General features: G+C 40.0%; 1 protein-coding gene across 1 annotated transcript in view; it reads right to left on the bottom strand.

Annotated features, from left to right (window-relative positions):
* The window catches only part of KNTC1 (kinetochore associated 1), a 3090908-nt gene that overhangs the window by 679791 nt on the left and 2391265 nt on the right, over nt 1-19852 (bottom strand). Inside the window, exon 54 of the mRNA XM_044068909.1 lies at nt 18641-18759. Coding sequence (XP_043924844.1) covers nt 18641-18759 — 119 coding nt within the window. The remainder of the gene's footprint in view (nt 1-18640; nt 18760-19852) is intronic.

Genomic DNA, 19852 nt, shown 5'->3' with positions numbered 1-19852 from the left:
GGTATTGCCTGGACACAGATCATGCATCTTACTTTAGTTACCATTCATGATGTGAGGTATTGTCTGGACACAGATCATGCATCTTACTTTAGTTACAATTCATGATGTGCGGTATTGCTGGATGCACAGATCATGCATCTTACTTTAGTTACCATTCATGATGTGCGGTATTGCCTGGACACAGAACATGCATCTTACATTAGTTACCATTCATGATGTGAGGTATTGCTGGATGCAGAGATCATGCATCTTACTTTAGTTACCATTCATGATGTGAGGTATTGCCTGGACACATATCACGCATCTTACTTTAGTTACCATTCATGATGTGAGGTATTGTCTGGACACAGATCATGCATCTTACTTTAGTTACCATTCATGATGTGAGGTATTGTCTGGACACAGATCATGCATCTTACTTTAGTTACCATTCATGATGTGAGGTATTGCTGGATGCACAGATCATGTATCTTACTTTAGTTACCATTCATGATGTGAGGTATTGTCTGGACACAGATCATGCATCTTAGTTTAGTTACCATTCATGATGTGAGGTATTGTCTGGATGCACAGATCATGCATCTTACTTTAGTTACCATTCATGATGTGCGGTATTGCTGGATGCACAGATCATGCATCTTACTTTAGTTACCATTCATGATGTGCGGTATTGCCTGGACACAGAACATGCATCTTACATTAGTTACCATTCATGATGTGAGGTATTGCTGGATGTACAGATCATGCATCTTACTTTAGTTACCATTCATGATGTGAGGTATTGTCTGGACACAGATCATGCATCTTACTTTAGTTACCATTCATGATGTGAGGTATTGCTGGATGCACAGATCATGCATCTTAGTTTAGTTACCATTCATGATGTGAGGTATTGTCTGGATGCACAGATCATGCATCTTACTTTAGTTACCATTCATGATGTGAGGTATCGCTGGATGCACAGATCATGCATCTTACTTTAGTTACCATTCATGATGTGAGGTATCGCTGGATGCACAGATCATGCATCTTACTTTAGTTACCATTCATGATGTGAGGTATTGCTGGATGCACAGATCACGCGTCTTACTTTAGTTACCATTCATGATGTGAGGTATTGCCTGGACACAGATCATGCATCTTACTTTAGTTACCATTCATGATGTGAGGTATTGCCTGGACACAGATCATGCATCTTACTTTAGTTACCATTCATGATGTGAGGTATTGTTGGATGCACAGATCAGGCAACTTACTTTAGTTACCATTCATGATGTGAGGTATTGCTGGATGCACAGATCATGCATCTTACTTTAGCTACCATTCATGATGTGAGGTATTGCCTGGATGCACAGATCATGCATCTTACTGTAGTTACCATTCATGATGTGAGGTATTGCTGGATGCACAGATCATGCATCTTAGTTTAGTTACCATTCATGATGTGAGGTATTGCTGGATGCACAGATCATGCATCTTACTTTAGTTACCATTCATGATGTGAGGTATTGCCTGGATGCACAGATCATGCATCTTACTGTAGTTACCATTCATGATGTGAGGTATTGCTGGATGCACAGATCATGCATCTTACTTTAGTTACCATTCATGATGTGAGGTATTGTCTGGATGCACAGATCATGCATCTTACTTTAGTTACCATTCATGATTTGAGGTATTGCTGGATGCACAGATCACGCATCTTACTTTAGTTACCATTCATGATGTGAGGTATTGCTGGATACACAGATCATGCATCTTACTTTAGTTACCATTCATGATGTGAGGTATTGTTGGATGTACAGATCATGCATCTTACTTTAGTTACCATTCATGATGTGAGGTATTGCTGGATGCACAGATCATGCGTCTTACTTTAGTTACCATTCATGATGTGAGGTATTGCTGGATGCACAGATCATGCATCTTACTTTAGTTACCATTCATGATGTGAGGTATTGCCTGGACACAGATCATGCATCTTACTTTAGTTACCATTCATGATGTGAGGTATTGTTGGATGCACAGATCAGGCAACTTACTTTAGTTACCATTCATGATGTGAGGTATTGCTGGATGCACAGATCATGCATCTTACTTTAGCTACCATTCATGATGTGAGGTATTGCCTGGATGCACAGATCATGCATCTTACTGTAGTTACCATTCATGATGTGAGGTATTGCTGGATGCACAGATCATGCATCTTAGTTTAGTTACCATTCATGATGTGAGGTATTGCTGGATGCACAGATCATGCATCTTACTTTAGTTACCATTCATGATGTGAGGTATTGCCTGGATGCACAGATCATGCATCTTACTGTAGTTACCATTCATGATGTGAGGTATTGCTGGATGCACAGATCATGCATCTTACTTTAGTTACCATTCATGATGTGAGGTATTGTCTGGATGCACAGATCATGCATCTTACTTTAGTTACCATTCATGATGTGAGGTATTGTCTGGATGCACAGATCATGCATCTTACTTTAGTTACCATTCGTGATGTCAGGTATTGCTGGATACACAGATCATGCATCTTACTTTAGTTACCATTCGTGATGTGAGGTATTGTCTGGACACAGATCATGCATCTTACTTTAGTTACCATTCATGATGTGAGGTATTGCCTGGACACAGATCATGCATCATACTTTAGTTACCATTCATGATGTGAGGTATTGCCTGGATGCAGAGATCACGCATCTTACTTTAGTTACCATTGATGATGTGAGGTATTGCCTGGACACAGATCATGCATCTTACTTTAGTTACCATTCATGATGTGAGGTATTGTCTGGACACAGATCATGCATCTTACTTTAGTTACCATTCATGATGTGCGGTATTGCTGGATGCACAGATCATGCATCTTACTTTAGTTACCATTCATGATGTGCGGTATTGCCTGGACACAGAACATGCATCTTACATTAGTTACCATTCATGATGTGAGGTATTGCTGGATACACAGATCATGCATCTTACTTTAGTTACCATTCATGATGTGAGGTATTGCTGGATGTACAGATCATGCATCTTACTTTAGTTACCATTCATGATGTGAGGTATTGCCTGGACACAGATCATGCATCTTACTTTAGTTACCATTCATGATGTGAGGTATTGTCTGGACACAGATCATGCATCTTACTTTAGTTACCATTCATGATGTGAGGTATTGCTGGATGCACAGATCATGTATCTTACTTTAGTTACCATTCATGATGTGAGGTATTGTCTGGATGCACAGATCATGCATCTTACTTTAGTTACCATTCATGATGTGAGGTATTGTCTGGACACAGATCATGCATCTTAGTTTAGTTACCATTCATGATGTGAGGTATTGTCTGGATGCACAGATCATGCATCTTACTTTAGTTACCATTCATGATGTGAGGTATTGTCTGGATGCACAGATCATGCATCTTACTTTAGTTACCATTCATGATGTGAGGTATCGCTGGATGCACAGATCATGCATCTTACTTTAGTTACCATTCATGATGTGAGGTATTGCTGGATGCACAGATCACGCATCTTACTTTAGTTACCATTCATGATGTGAGCTATTGCTGGATGCACAGATCATGCGTCTTTCTTTAGTTACCATTCATGATGTGAGGTATTGCCTGGACACAGATCATGCATCTTACTGTAGTTACCATTCATGATGTGAGGTATTGTCTGGATGCACAGATCATGCATCTTACTTTAGTTACCATTCATGATGTGAGGTATTGCTGGATGCACAGATCATGCATCTTACTTTAGTTACCATTCATGATGTGAGGTATTGCTGGATGCACAGATCACGCATCTTACTTTAGTTACCATTCATGATGTGAGCTATTGCTGGATGCACAGATCATGCGTCTTTCTTTAGTTACCATTCATGATGTGAGGTATTGCCTGGACACAGATCATGCATCTTACTGTAGTTACCATTCATGATGTGAGGTATTGTCTGGATGCACAGATCATGCATCTTACTTTAGTTACCATTCATGATGTGAGGTATTGCTGGATGCACAGATCATGCATCTTACTTTAGTTACCATTCATGATGTGAGGTATTGTCTGGACACAGATCATGCATCTTACTTTAGTTACCATTCATGATGTGCGGTATTGCTGGATGCACAGATCATGCATCTTACTTTAGTTACCATTCATGATGTGCGGTATTGCCTGGACACAGAACATGCATCTTACATTAATTACCATTCATGATGTGAGGTATTGCTGGATACACAGATCATGCATCTTACTTTAGTTACCATTCATGATGTGAGGTATTGCTGGATGCACAGATCATGCATCTTACTTTAGTTACCATTCATGATGTGAGGTATTGCCTGGACACAGATCATGCATCTTACTGTAGTTACCATTCATGATGTGAGGTATTGTCTGGACACAGATCATGCATCTTACTTTAGTTACCATTCATGATGTGAGGTATTGCTGGATGCACAGATCATGCATCTTACTGTAGTTACCATTCATGATGTGAGGTATTGCCTGGATGCACAGATCATGCATCTTACTGTAGTTACCATTCATGATGTGAGGTATTGCTGGATGCACAGATCATGCATCTTACTTTAGTTACCATTCATGATGTGAGGTATTGTCTGGATGCACAGATCATGCATCTTACTTTAGTTACCATTCATGATGTGAGGTATCGCTGGATGCACAGATCATGCATCTTACTTTATTTACCATTCATGATGTGAGGTATTGCTGGATGCACAGATCACGCATCTTACTTTAGTTACCATTCATGATGTGAGCTATTGCTGGATGCACAGATCATGCGTCTTTCTTTAGTTACCATTCATGATGTGAGGTATTGCCTGGACACAGATCATGCATCTTACTGTAGTTACCATTCATGATGTGAGGTATTGCTGGATACACAGATCATGCATCTTACTTTAGTTACCATTCATGATGTGAGGTATTGCTGGATGTACAGATCATGCATCTTACTTTAGCTACCATTCATGATGTGAGGTATTGCCTGGATGCACAGATCATGCATCTTACCTTCAGTTACCATTCATGATGTGAGGTATTGTCTGGATGCACAGATCATGCATCTTACTTTAGTTACCATTCATGATGTGAGGTATTGTCTGGATGCACAGATCATGCATCTTACTTTAGTTACCATTCATGATTTGAGGTATTGCTGGATGCACAGATCATGCATCTTACTTTAGTTACCATTCATGATGTGAGGTATTGTCTGGATGCACAGATCATGCATCTTACTTTAGTTACCATTCATGATGTGAGGTATTGCCTGGGCACAGATCATGCATCTTACTTTAGTTACCATTCATGATGTGAGGTATTGCTGGATACACAGATCATGCATCTTACTTTAGTTACCATTCATGATGTGAGGTATTGTCTGGATGCACAGATCATGCATATTACTTTAGATACCATTCATGATGTGAGGTTTTGTCTGGACACAGATCATGCATCTTACTTTAGTTACCATTCATGATGTGAGGTATTGCTGGATACACAGATCATGCATCTTACTTTAGTTACCATTCATGATGTGAGGTATTGCCTGGACACAGATCATGCATATTACTTTAGTTACCATTCATGATGTGAGGTATTGTCTGGACACAGATCATGCATCTTTCTTTAGTTACCATTCATGATGTGAGGTATTGCTGGATACACAGATCATGCATCTTACTTTAGTTACCATTCATGATGTGAGGTATTGTCTGGATGCACAGATCATGCATATTACTTTAGTCACCATTCATGATGTGAGGTATTGCCTGGGCACAGATCATGCATCTTACTTTAGTTACCATTCATGATGTGAGGTATTGTCTGGATGCACAGATCATGCATCTTACTTTAGTTACCATTCATGATGTGAGGTATTGTCTGGATGCACAGATCATGCATCTTACTTTAGTTACCATTCATGATGTGAGGTATTGCCTGGGCACAGATCATGCATCTTACTTTAGTTACCATTCATGATGTGAGATATTGCCTGGACACAGATCATGCATATTACTTTAGTTACCATTCATGATGTGAGGTATTGTCTGGATGCACAGATCATGCATCTTACTTTAGTTACCATTCATGATGTGAGGTATTGTCTGGATGCACAGATCATGCATCTTACTTTAGTTACCATTCATGATGTGAGGTATTGTCTGGACACAGATCATGCATCTTACTTTAGTTACCATTCATGATGTGAGGTATTGCTGGATGTACAGATCATGCATCTTACTTTAGTTACCATTCATGATGTGAGGTATTGTTGGATGCACAGATCATGCATCTTACTTTAGTTACCATTCATGATGTGAGGTATTGTCTGGATGCACAGATCATGCATCTTACTTTAGTTACCATTCATGATGTGAGGTATTGTCTGGATGCACAGATCATGCATCTTACTTTAGTTACCATTCATGATGTGAGGTATTGTCTGGATGCACAGATCATGCATCTTACTTTAGTTACCATTCATGATGTGAGGTATTGTCTGGATGCACAGATCATGCATCTTACTTTAGTTACCATTCATGATGTGAGGTATTGTCTGGATGCACAGATCATGCATCTTACTTTAGTTACCATTCATGATGTGAGGTATTGCTGGATGCACAGATCATGCATCTTACTTTAGTTACCATTCATGATGTGAGGTATTGCTGGATGCACAGATCATGCATCTTACTTTAGTTACCATTCATGATGTGAGGTATTGCTGGATGCACAGATCATGCATCTTACTTTAGTTACCATTCATGATGTGAGGTATTGCTGGATGCACAGATCATGCATCTTACTTTAGTTACCATTCATGATGTGAGGTATTGTCTGGATGCACAGATCATGCATCTTACTTTAGTTACCATTCATGATGTGAGGTATTGTCTGGATGCACAGATCATGCATCTTACTTTAGTTACCATTCATGATGTGAGGTATTGTCTGGATGCACAGATCATGCATCTTACTTTAGTTACCATTCATGATGTGAGGTATTGTCTGGATGCACAGATCATGCATCTTACTTTAGTTACCATTCATGATGTGAGGTATTGCTGGATGCACAGATCATGCATCTTACTTTAGTTACCATTCATGATGTGAGGTATTGCTGGATGCACAGATCATGCATCTTACTTTAGTTACCATTCATGATGTGAGGTATTGCTGGATGCACAGATCATGCATCTTACTTTAGTTACCATTCATGATGTGAGGTATTGCTGGATGCACAGATCATGCATCTTACTTTAGTTACCATTCATGATGTGAGCTATTGCTGGATGCACAGATCATGCATCTTACTTTAGTTACCATTCATGATGTGAGGTATTGCCTGGATGCACAGATCATGCATCTTACTTTAGTTACCATTCATGATGTGAGGTATTGCTGGATGCACAGATCATGCATCTTACTTTAGTTACCATTCATGATGTGAGGTATTGTCTGGATGCACAGATCATGCATCTTACTTTAGTTACCATTCATGATGTGAGGTATTGTCTGGATGCACAGATCATGCATCTTACTTTAGTTACCATTCATGATGTGAGGTATTGTCTGGATGCACAGATCATGCATCTTACTTTAGTTACCATTCATGATGTGAGGTATTGTCTGGATGCACAGATCATGCATCTTACTTTAGTTACCATTCATGATGTGAGGTATTGCTGGATGCACAGATCATGCATCTTACTTTAGTTACCATTCATGATGTGAGGTATTGCTGGATGCACAGATCATGCATCTTACTTTAGTTACCATTCATGATGTGAGGTATTGCTGGATGCACAGATCATGCATCTTACTTTAGTTACCATTCATGATGTGAGGTATTGCTGGATGCACAGATCATGCGTCTTACTTTAGTTACCATTCATGATGTGAGGTATTGCCTGGATGCACAGATCATGCATCTTACTTTAGTTACCATTCATGATGTGAGGTATTGCTGGATGCACAGATCATGCATCTTACTTTAGTTACCATTCATGATGTGAGGTATTGTCTGGATGCACAGATCATGCATCTTACTTTAGTTACCATTCATGATGTGAGGTATTGTCTGGATGCACAGATCATGCATCTTACTTTAGTTACCATTCATGATGTGAGGTATTGCTGGATGCACAGATCATGCATCTTACTTTAGTTACCATTCATGATGTGAGGTATTGTCTGGATGCACAGATCATGCATCTTACTTTAGTTACCATTCATGATGTGAGGTATTGCTGGATGCACAGATCATGCATCTTACTTTAGTTACCATTCATGATGTGAGGTATTGCCTGGACACAGATCATGCAACTTACTTTAGTTGCCATTCATGATGTGAGGTATTGCCTGGATGCACAGATCATGCATCTTACTTTAGTTACCATTCATGATGTGAGGTATTGCTGGATGCACAGATCATGCATCTTACTTTAGTTACCATTCATGATGTGAGGTATTGCTGGATGCACAGATCATGCATCTTACTTTAGTTACCATTCATGATGTGAGGTATTGCTGGATGCACAGATCATGCATCTTACTTTAGTTACCATTCATGATGTGAGGTATTGCTGGATGCACAGATCATGCATCTTACTTTAGTTACCATTCATGATGTGAGGTATTGTCTGGACACAGATCATGCATCTTACTTTAGTTACCATTCATGATGTGAGGTATTGTCTGGATGCACAGATCATGCATCTTACTTTAGTTACCATTCATGATGTGAGGTATTGTCTGGATGCACAGATCATGCATCTTACTTTAGTTACCATTCATGATGTGAGGTATTGCTGGATGCACAGATCATGCATCTTACTTTAGTTACCATTCATGATGTGAGGTATTGCTGGATGCACAGATCATGCATCTTACTTTAGTTACCATTCATGATGTGAGGTATTGCCTGGACACAGATCATGCATCTTACTTTAGTTACCATTCATGATGTGAGGTATTGTCTGGACACAGATCATGCATCTTACTTTAGTTACCATTCATGATGTGAGGTATTGTCTGGATGCACAGATCATGCATCTTACTTTAGTTACCATTCATGATGTGAGGTATTGCTGGATGCACAGATCATGCATCTTACTTTAGTTACCATTCATGATGTGAGGTATTGTCTGGATGCACAGATCATGCATCTTACTTTAGTTACCATTCATGATGTGAGGTATTGTCTGGATGCACAGATCATGCATCTTACTTTAGTTACCATTCATGATGTGAGGTATTGTCTGGATGCACAGATCATGCATCTTACTTTAGTTACCATTCATGATGTGAGGTATTGCTGGATGCACAGATCATGCATCTTACTTTAGTTACCATTCATGATGTGAGGTATTGCTGGATGCACAGATCATGCATCTTACTTTAGTTACCATTCATGATGTGAGGTATTGTCTGGATGCACAGATCATGCATCTTACTTTAGTTACCATTCATGATGTGAGGTATTGCTGGATGCACAGATCATGCATCTTACTTTAGTTACCATTCATGATGTGAGGTATTGCTGGATGCACAGATCATGCATCTTACTTTAGTTACCATTCATGATGTGAGGTATTGCTGGATGCACAGATCATGCATCTTACTTTAGTTACCATTCATGATGTGAGGTATTGTCTGGACACAGATCATGCATCTTACTTTAGTTACCATTCATGATGTGAGGTATTGCTGGATGCACAGATCATGCATCTTACTTTAGTTACCATTCATGATGTGAGGTATTGTCTGGACACAGATCATGCATCTTACTTTAGTTACCATTCATGATGTGAGGTATTGTCTGGATGCACAGATCATGCATCTTACTTTAGTTACCATTCATGATGTGAGGTATTGTCTGGATGCACAGATCATGCATCTTACTTTAGTTACCATTCATGATGTGAGGTATTGTCTGGATGCACAGATCATGCATCTTACTTTAGTTACCATTCATGATGTGAGGTATTGCTGGATGCACAGATCATGCATCTTACTTTAGTTACCATTCATGATGTGAGGTATTGTCTGGATGCACAGATCATGCATCTTACTTTAGTTACCATTCATGATGTGAGGTATTGTCTGGATGCACAGATCATGCATCTTACTTTAGTTACCATTCATGATGTGAGGTATTGCTGGATGCACAGATCATGCATCTTACTTTAGTTACCATTCATGATGTGAGGTATTGCTGGATGCACAGATCATGCATCTTACTGTAGTTACCATTCATGATGTGAGGTATTGCTGGATGCACAGATCATGCATCTTACTTTAGTTACCATTCATGATGTGAGGTATTGCCTGGACACAGATCATGCATCTTACTTTAGTTACCATTCATGATGTGAGGTATTGCTGGATGCACAGATCATGCATCTTACTTTAGTTACCATTCATGATGTGAGGTATTGCTGGATGCACAGATCATGCATCTTACTTTAGTTACCATTCATGATGTGAGGTATTGCTGGATGCACAGATCATGCATCTTACTTTAGTTACCATTCATGATGTGAGGTATTGTCTGGACACAGATCATGCATCTTACTTTAGTTACCATTCATGATGTGAGGTATTGTCTGGATGCACAGATCATGCATCTTACTTTAGTTACCATTCATGATGTGAGGTATTGTCTGGATGCACAGATCATGCATCTTACTTTAGTTACCATTCATGATGTGAGGTATTGTCTGGATGCACAGATCATGCATCTTACTTTAGTTACCATTCATGATGTGAGGTATTGCTGGATGCACAGATCATGCATCTTACTTTAGTTACCATTCATGATGTGAGGTATTGTCTGGATGCACAGATCATGCATCTTACTTTAGTTACCATTCATGATGTGAGGTATTGCTGGATGCACAGATCATGCATCTTACTTTAGTTACCATTCATGATGTGAGGTATTGCTGGATGCAGAGATCACGCATCTTACTTTAGTTACCATTCATGATGTGAGGTATTGCTGGATGCAGAGATCATGCATCTTACTTTAGTTACCATTCATGATGTGAGGTATTGCTGGATGCACAGATCATGCATCTTACTTTAGTTACCATTCATGATGTGAGGTATTGTCTGGATGCACAGATCATGCATCTTACTGTAGTTACCATTCATGATGTGAGGTATTGCTGGATGCACAGATCATGCATCTTACTTTAGTTACCATTCATGATGTGAGGTATTGTCTGGATGCACAGATCATGCATCTTACTTTAGTTACCATTCATGATGTGAGGTATTGCTGGATGCACAGATCATGCATCTTACTTTAGTTACCATTCATGATGTGAGGTATTGCTGGATGCACAGATCATGCATCTTACTTTAGTTACCATTCATGATGTGAGGTATTGTCTGGATGCACAGATCATGCATCTTACTTTAGTTACCATTCATGATGTGAGGTATTGCTGGATGCACAGATCATGCATCTTACTTTAGTTACCATTCATGATGTGAGGTATTGCTGGATGCACAGATCATGCATCTTACTTTAGTTACCATTCATGATGTGAGGTATTGCTGGATGCACAGATCATGCATCTTACTTTAGTTACCATTCATGATGTGAGGTATTGCTGGATGCACAGATCATGCATCTTACTTTAGTTACCATTCATGATGTGAGGTATTGTCTGGATGCACAGATCATGCATCTTACTTTAGTTACCATTCATGATGTGAGGTATTGCTGGATGCACAGATCATGCATCTTACTTTAGTTACCATTCATGATGTGAGGTATTGCTGGATGCACAGATCATGCATCTTACTTTAGTTACCATTCATGATGTGAGGTATTGTCTGGATGCACAGATCATGCATCTTACTTTAGTTACCATTCATGATGTGAGGTATTGCTGGATGCACAGATCATGCATCTTACTTTAGTTACCATTCATGATGTGAGGTATTGCTGGATGCACAGATCATGCATCTTACTTTAGTTACCATTCATGATGTGAGGTATTGCCTGGATGCACAGATCATGCATCTTACTTTAGTTACCATTCATGATGTGAGGTATTGCTGGATGCACAGATCATGCATCTTACTTTAGTTACCATTCATGATGTGAGGTATTGCTGGATGTACAGATCATGCATCTTACTTTAGTTACCATTCATGATGTGAGGTATTGTCTGGATGCACAGATCATGCATCTTACTTTAGTTACCATTCATGATGTGAGGTATTGTCTGGATGCACAGATCATGCATCTTACTTTAGTTACCATTCATGATGTGAGGTATTGTCTGGATGCACAGATCATGCATCTTACTTTAGTTACCATTCATGATGTGAGGTATTGCTGGATGCACAGATCATGCATCTTACTTTAGTTACCATTCATGATGTGAGGTATTGTCTGGATGCACAGATCATGCATCTTACTTTAGTTACCATTCATGATGTGAGGTATTGCCTGTGCACAGATCATGCATCTTACTTTAGTTACCATTCATGATGTGAGGTATTGCTGGATACACAGATCATGCATCTTACTTTAGTTACCATTCATGATGTGAGGTATTGTCTGGATGCACAGATCATGCATATTACTTTAGTTACCATTCATGATGTGAGGTTTTGTCTGGACACAGATCATGCATCTTACTTTAGTTACCATTCATGATGTGAGGTATTGCTGGATACACAGATCATGCATCTTACTTTAGTTACCATTCATGATGTGAGGTATTGCCTGGACACAGATCATGCATATTACTTTAGTTACCATTCATGATGTGAGGTATTGTCTGGACACAGATCATGCATCTTACTTTAGTTACCATTCATGATGTGAGGTATTGTCTGGATGCACAGATCATGCATCTTACTTTAGTTACCATTCATGATGTGAGGTATTGTCTGGATGCACAGATCATGCATCTTACTTTAGTTACCATTCATGATGTGAGGTATTGTCTGGACACAGATCATGCATCTTACTTTAGTTACCATTCATGATGTGAGGTATTGCTGGATGTACAGATCATGCATCTTACTTTAGTTACCATTCATGATGTGAGGTATTGTTGGATGCACAGATCATGCATCTTATTTTACTTACCATTCATGATGTGAGGTATTGCCTGGACACAGATCATGCATCTTACTTTAGTTACCATTCATGATGTGAGGTATTGTCTGGATGCACAGATCATGCATCTTACTTTAGTTACCATTCATGATGTGAGGTATTGTCTGGATGCACAGATCATGCATCTTACTTTAGTTACCATTCATGATGTGAGGTATTGTCTGGATGCACAGATCATGCATCTTACTTTAGTTACCATTCATGATGTGAGGTATTGTCTGGACACAGATCATGCATCTTACTTTAGTTACCATTCATGATGTGAGGTATTGTCTGGATGCACAGATCATGCATCTTACTTTAGTTACCATTCATGATGTGAGGTATTGCTGGATGCACAGATCACGCATCTTACTGTAGTTACCATTCATGATGTGAGGTATTGCTGGATGCACAGATCATGCATCTTACTTTAGTTACCATTCATGATGTGAGGTATTGCTGGATGCACAGATCATGCATCTTACTTTAGTTACCATTCATGATGTGAGGTATTGCCTGGGCACAGATCATGCATATTACTTTAGTTACCATTCATGATGTGAGGTATTGTTGGATGCACAGATCATGCATCTTACTTTAGTTACCATTCATGATGTGAGGTATTGTCTGGACACAGATCATGCACCTTACTGTAGTTACCATTCATGATGTGAGGTATTGTCTGGATGCACAGATCATGCATCTTACTTTAGTTACCATTCATGATGTGAGGTATTGTCTGGACACAGATCATGCATCTTACTTTAGTTACCATTCATGATGTGAGGTATTGCTGGATGCACAGATCATGCATCTTACTTTAGTTACCATTCATGATGTGAGGTATTGCCTGGACACAGATCATGCATCTTACTTTAGTTACCATTCATGATGTGAGGTATTGCCTGGACAAAGATCATGCATCTTACTTTAGTTACCATTCATGATGTGAGGTATCGCTGGATGCACAGATCATGCATCTTACTTTAGTTACCATTCATGATGTGAGGTATTGCCTGGACACAGATCATGCATCTTACTTTAGTTACCATTCATGATGTGAGGTATTGCTGGATGCACAGATCATGCATCTTACTTTAGTTACCATTCATGATGTGAGGTATTGTCTGGATGCACAGATCATCCATCTTACTTTAGTTACCATTCATGATGTGAGGTATTGCCTGGACACAGATCATGCATCTTACTTTAGTTACCATTCATGATGTGAGGTATCGCTGGATGCACAGATCATGCATCTTACTTTAGTTACCATTCATGATGTGAGGTATTGCCTGGACACAGATCATGCATCTTACTTTAGTTACCATTCATGATGTGAGGTATTGCTGGATGCACAGATCATGCATCTTACTTTAGTTACCATTCATGATGTGAGGTATTGTCTGGACACAGATCATGCATCTTACTTTAGTTACCATTCATGATGTGAGGTATCGCTGGATGCACAGATCATGCATCTTACTTTAGTTACCATTCATGATGTGAGGTATTGCTGGATGCACAGATCATGCATCTTACTTTAGTTACCATTCATGATGTGAGGTATTGCTGGATGCACAGATCATGCATCTTACTTTAGTTACCATTCATGATGTGAGGTATTGTCTGGATGCACAGATCATCCATCTTACTTTAGTTACCATTCATGATGTGAGGTATTGCTGGATGCACAGATCATGCATCTTACTTTAGTTACCATTCATGATGTGAGGTATTGCTGGATGTACAGATCATGCATCTTACTTTAGTTACCATTCATGATGTGAGGTATTGCCTGGACACAGATCATGCATCTTACTTTAGTTACCATTCATGATGTGAGGTATTGCCTGGACACAGATCATGCATCTTACTTTAGTTACCATTCATGATGTGAGGTATCGCTGGATGCACAGATCATGCATCTTACTTTAGTTACCATTCATGATGTGAGGTATTGTCTGGATGCACAGAACATGCATCTTACTTTAGTTACCATTCATGATGTGAGGTATTGCTGGATGCATAGATCATGCATCTTACTTTAGTTACCATTCATGATGTGAGGTATTGCCTGGACACAGATCATGCATCTTACTTTAGTTACCATTCATGATGTGAGGTATTGCCTGGACACAGATCATGCATCTTACTTTAGTTACCATTCATGATGTGCGGTATTGCCTGGACACAGATCATGCATCTTACTTTAGCTACCATTCATGATGTGAGGTATTGCCTGGACACAGATCACGCATCTTACTTTAGTTACCATTCATGATGTGAGGTATTGCCTGGACACAGATCATGCATCTTACTTTTGTTACCATTCATGATGTGAGGTATTGTCTGGACACAGATCATGCATCTTACTTTAGCTACCATTCATGATGTGCGGTATTGCCTGGATGCACAGACAGCAAAGGGCCATGGAATGTGATGGGCAGGAAGGAACAGCTATAGACTGATAACACACTCCTTCAGAATTCTGGTCTCCTGCCAATGGAAAAAAATGGGTCCTACCCTGCTTGTTGACAAAGAAGTACACCAGAACGCTATCCAATCAAACCAGTAAAGGACCAGGAGGGACAGAATCTACAAGAGGATTAACACCAAGCAAAACTGCTCTCATCTTCAGCATGATGATGTGGTGACTCCGTTCCTGATGAGACTCAAGTTCCTCTGGCTGACTAGCACTAAAAGTGACACCACCTCCTGCAGCCTGAAGGTGGCTTATATGAACTTCATCACCTCCCATTTAGACAGAAGGGGAGAGATGCTTGTGAAGGTTAGACACCTTATCCTTTCACTCATATTCCTTAAACAGTTCACTGTCCAGGAGCTGATCTCAACAGGATGCTACATCCCACTCAGAGACAGGCATAATATATCTGACAAACTGCACTATCGCATTAGAAGACAACATGAGCCCCAGGGCCCACAGTGTGGACCGGACCAATGCAGTTGCACTGAATGAAAGAAAAAGGGATATATGTAAAGGTTTGTCATCTTGACTGAAGAGAGGAGCACACAAACAAGCAATGCATTCAGAATCAGCCCAGGAAACAACACTGTCTGCAATGGGGTGAATGGAATTGCTCTGGGGGCACCATCACACCTAACAGTCTGAAGCGCTACAGTGTGTTAAAACTGTGTCTCAGCAGCTGCTCTGAGGAATAAAGTGAAATAAGCCACTCAACTAGTAAGGGAATGCATACGTCCACTATCTGTTCATCTAGTAAGAGAATATGTACGTCCACTATCTGTACAGGGAGGTGGTCACTACATTTAAGCAGTTAGTAAAACTATATGGTACAGAGGACAAGTCAAAAGGCAAGGATTTAAACTGGCATTTCTGCCCTGCTAGGACGAACCAGAGAAACCTGCGATGAGGCTTATGAAATTGAATGTAGAGGTAAACATCCTTCAGTTCCAGAAGGCAGAACCAACGGGTCTATATTAAATAACTGAACGCTTAAAAAAGCGAACTGTGATTAATCAACCTTATGTAAGCGAAAGCTTACAATGTCGAAGTGTCAGAACAGTCTGTTCCAACAAAAATAATAAATAAATAAATAACTAAATAAAAATCAATTTCAAACATTACATTAAGTGGGGGGCTTCGCCCCCAACACCTCCTGATGTGGGGGGCTATGATCCCCCCACCCCCTAATTAAATATACCAACTCCGAAACTGCACTACAGTGCCGAAAATGGCAAAGTACCGAAGGGGTCAAGCGAATTCTTTCCCAGGGAAAGAATTCGCTTAACAGCCGCTTCGATATTTTGCGTTTTCAGCCTTTAAGTTCGACCAAGACGCATTTGAAAGAATGCGTCTTCGGTCTTGTAATATAGACCCAAACCAACTGCCCCTTGTGTAATAGAAGCAGCAAAGACTAGACTACTAACAGTGCAAAGGGCTTGTGCTGAACAAAATATTCAAACCTTTTGGAATGTTATACATGTGTTAAGTCTTTCTGGAGGCAAAAAAAGAAAAAGAAAGCAAACTTCTCTCACCTTCTGTGTTGAGAACTGGGTCAAGTGCCCTACTGCATAAAGCACATTTAACTTTTTGTAGAAGAAGCACGTGTACATGCGAAACATGACTGCACTATAATAAAAAACTGAAAAAAGGAGCAATAAGATCTGACATAATGGTTACGGTCTTTGCCTCATAGACACAAGGTAAACGGTTTGATTCTGACCTCAGGGTGCTGGGTAACCTTAAAATGACCCTCCAGGGTGGTTAGCATAGCATTCACTTATGAACGATTGAAGATGTGACCCTGCTCCTGGAAGATTCAAGTATCACAATGTTGATTATGCCAGCCTGTTATATTTAAGAAAAGCACTCACCCCAAACTAATTCCTGCTACATAAGCGGGAGATGGTTTCACAGGTAGGCAAAGCTGCAGAGTGGTTGGAGTTTTTGGGAATGGTCCTTGTGTCCTTAGGGATTTTGGCTTGTAGGGAAGGTCATTTTTTTGCCTGCTGGGACTGGAACCGACTTAGCATTTAGTGTACTTACTTCTTGTTGCCCCCTCCAAAAGATGTACATACTTGTTACATCTAGGGTCTCAGTGTTTTACACAGCAGCATGTTGTAGGTTTGAATACCACATCATAGAATGTTTCTCCATGAAGTGCAGACACAAACACCGTGCTGATGCATGCAACAACCACTCAAGTAGAAACAAACTGCTATTTGCAAGGAGCACAGTCTGTTCAGCTGCAGGCTCCCTGAGGTTGTACAGCTGTGGAATTAGTATAAGAGGGTATGGGGAGTGGGGTTAGTACATATATAAAAAGTGGGGTGGACATGCAATGCTGCACAATCTGCCCCTTATAAAAACGCTTTTGTCTGAGTTTTACTGTTTTTTTAGTGTTTGTTGGTTTGGTCCATTGTTCTGGCATTTTGTTTATCTTTGTTTGTTTTCCTACTTGGTGTGTGGTCAAAGAGGGGATCACTTTAACAGACATCCTGCTGCAATGAATGCAATGCTCAGGCATGCGGTGCTGTGACATTGGAGTCACCACCATGAATCCTTCTGAGGAAGGAAGCTTCCTCCACTTTCTTAAGATCTAAAATGAGATGCTCACCACACTGGAGGATCTTTCCTTTCCACTCTCCCAGAAATGATGGAACTAATCCCTGAACAGGAGCCAAGGACAGAATCTGTCATGCCTCCCAAAATGGAACCAAGATTCAACAACAAACATCAAGAATGGCCTGGCTACCCACATCAAGCTGACCATGGTGGTAACAGTACCAAGCAATCAATATAGGAAACTCCCTGACCCAAACTGGAAAGTTTCCCAGCAACCCACAACTCCTACAGAATCCTACTAGAAGATGGCAACATGAAACAAAACTGTAGCTTTATTTTCCATTTCTTCAATGAAATTACTTCTACAATTCTAAGCTAAAATTATATGATCAGATTAAACTTACTTCACTTTTTCTATAGGTATCTTCATTAAGGAAACGATGGTCTCTGAATCTGCCATGTGAAGTGCACATCGAAGGGCTCGACTTCTGTGAGTAAAGGTCAACTGGGAAATACCTATGGGCTAAATAAAAACAATGAATCATTAAATTTATTATATTAAAACAAGAAGTTATGTACTCACCATAACGTTCGATGTATGTAGTCCATCTCGCCTCACATTCTTACCCGTGGGTTTGGAGCCGAATGTCGGCTCCGACTCGGCCATACTTTAGCTCAAAGTCTTTCAATTGGCTAGGCTAAGATGTTATCCCATGCTGCACTGCTCTCTATCCCCAGATCTAGTTTGCTGCGAGCACCAGCACTCACTCTCCATGCATAACAACACCTAAGGAAGGAAGAACAAACCAAGAATGAAGGGAATTCTGAAACCAGGTCTAACCTCTAGATCCTCCAGGACGGGGGAAGGTGGGGGGGGGGGTAAGTAAGAATGTGAGGTTAGATGGACTACATACATCGAACGTTATGGTGAGTACATAACTTCTTGATGTAATGTATTCCAATCTCGCCTACATTCTTACCCATGGGACAACGTCCCCAGCACCTAAATCCTGGGAGGATCAGTGGAATATACACCTGAGCACTGTGGAACCAAAGGAAGACCTGCCTCTAGATACCACATTTAACTTGTAATGAGTAACAAAGGTGTGAGGAGATGCCCAAGTAGCCGCAGCACAAATATCATCCACAGAAAATCTGGCCTGAAAAGCTGTAGATACAGACCGGGTAGGGTGAGCCTTCACTCGGAACGGTAAATCTCTTCCCCCTGAAGTATAAATGAAAGAAATACAACTGAAAATCCACCTAGACAACGTGACTTTGGAAACAGGAGACCCAATTCTGTTTTCCGAAAATGAAACAAACAACTGATCAGATTTTCTGAGGTCCTTCATTCTGTGCACATCCAACTGATGAAATTTGAATTCTGCCTTGTTAGAGAATAGAGGAAAAAACACTGGTAATTCAATGGATTGGTTAAGGTTACTAATTGACGCTACTTTGGGAAGAATGGAAGGATTCGGTCTGAGAGAAACCATGTCCTTATGAAAAATCAAATAAGGTGGTTTAATTGATCAGGCTTGAAGCTCCGAAACACGTCTGGCTGACATGATGGCTACCAAAAAGACAGTCTTCCAAGTTAAGAATTTTAAATCACA

This window comes from Protopterus annectens, chromosome 4.part0 (assembly GCF_019279795.1).
Source record: "Protopterus annectens isolate FY-2018-M chromosome 4.part0, PAN1.0, whole genome shotgun sequence".
NCBI classification, from domain to species: Eukaryota; Metazoa; Chordata; order Ceratodontiformes; family Protopteridae; genus Protopterus; species Protopterus annectens.
The sequence above is the reverse complement of the archived record's forward strand: the minus strand, read 5'-3'. Positions and strand labels throughout refer to the sequence as shown.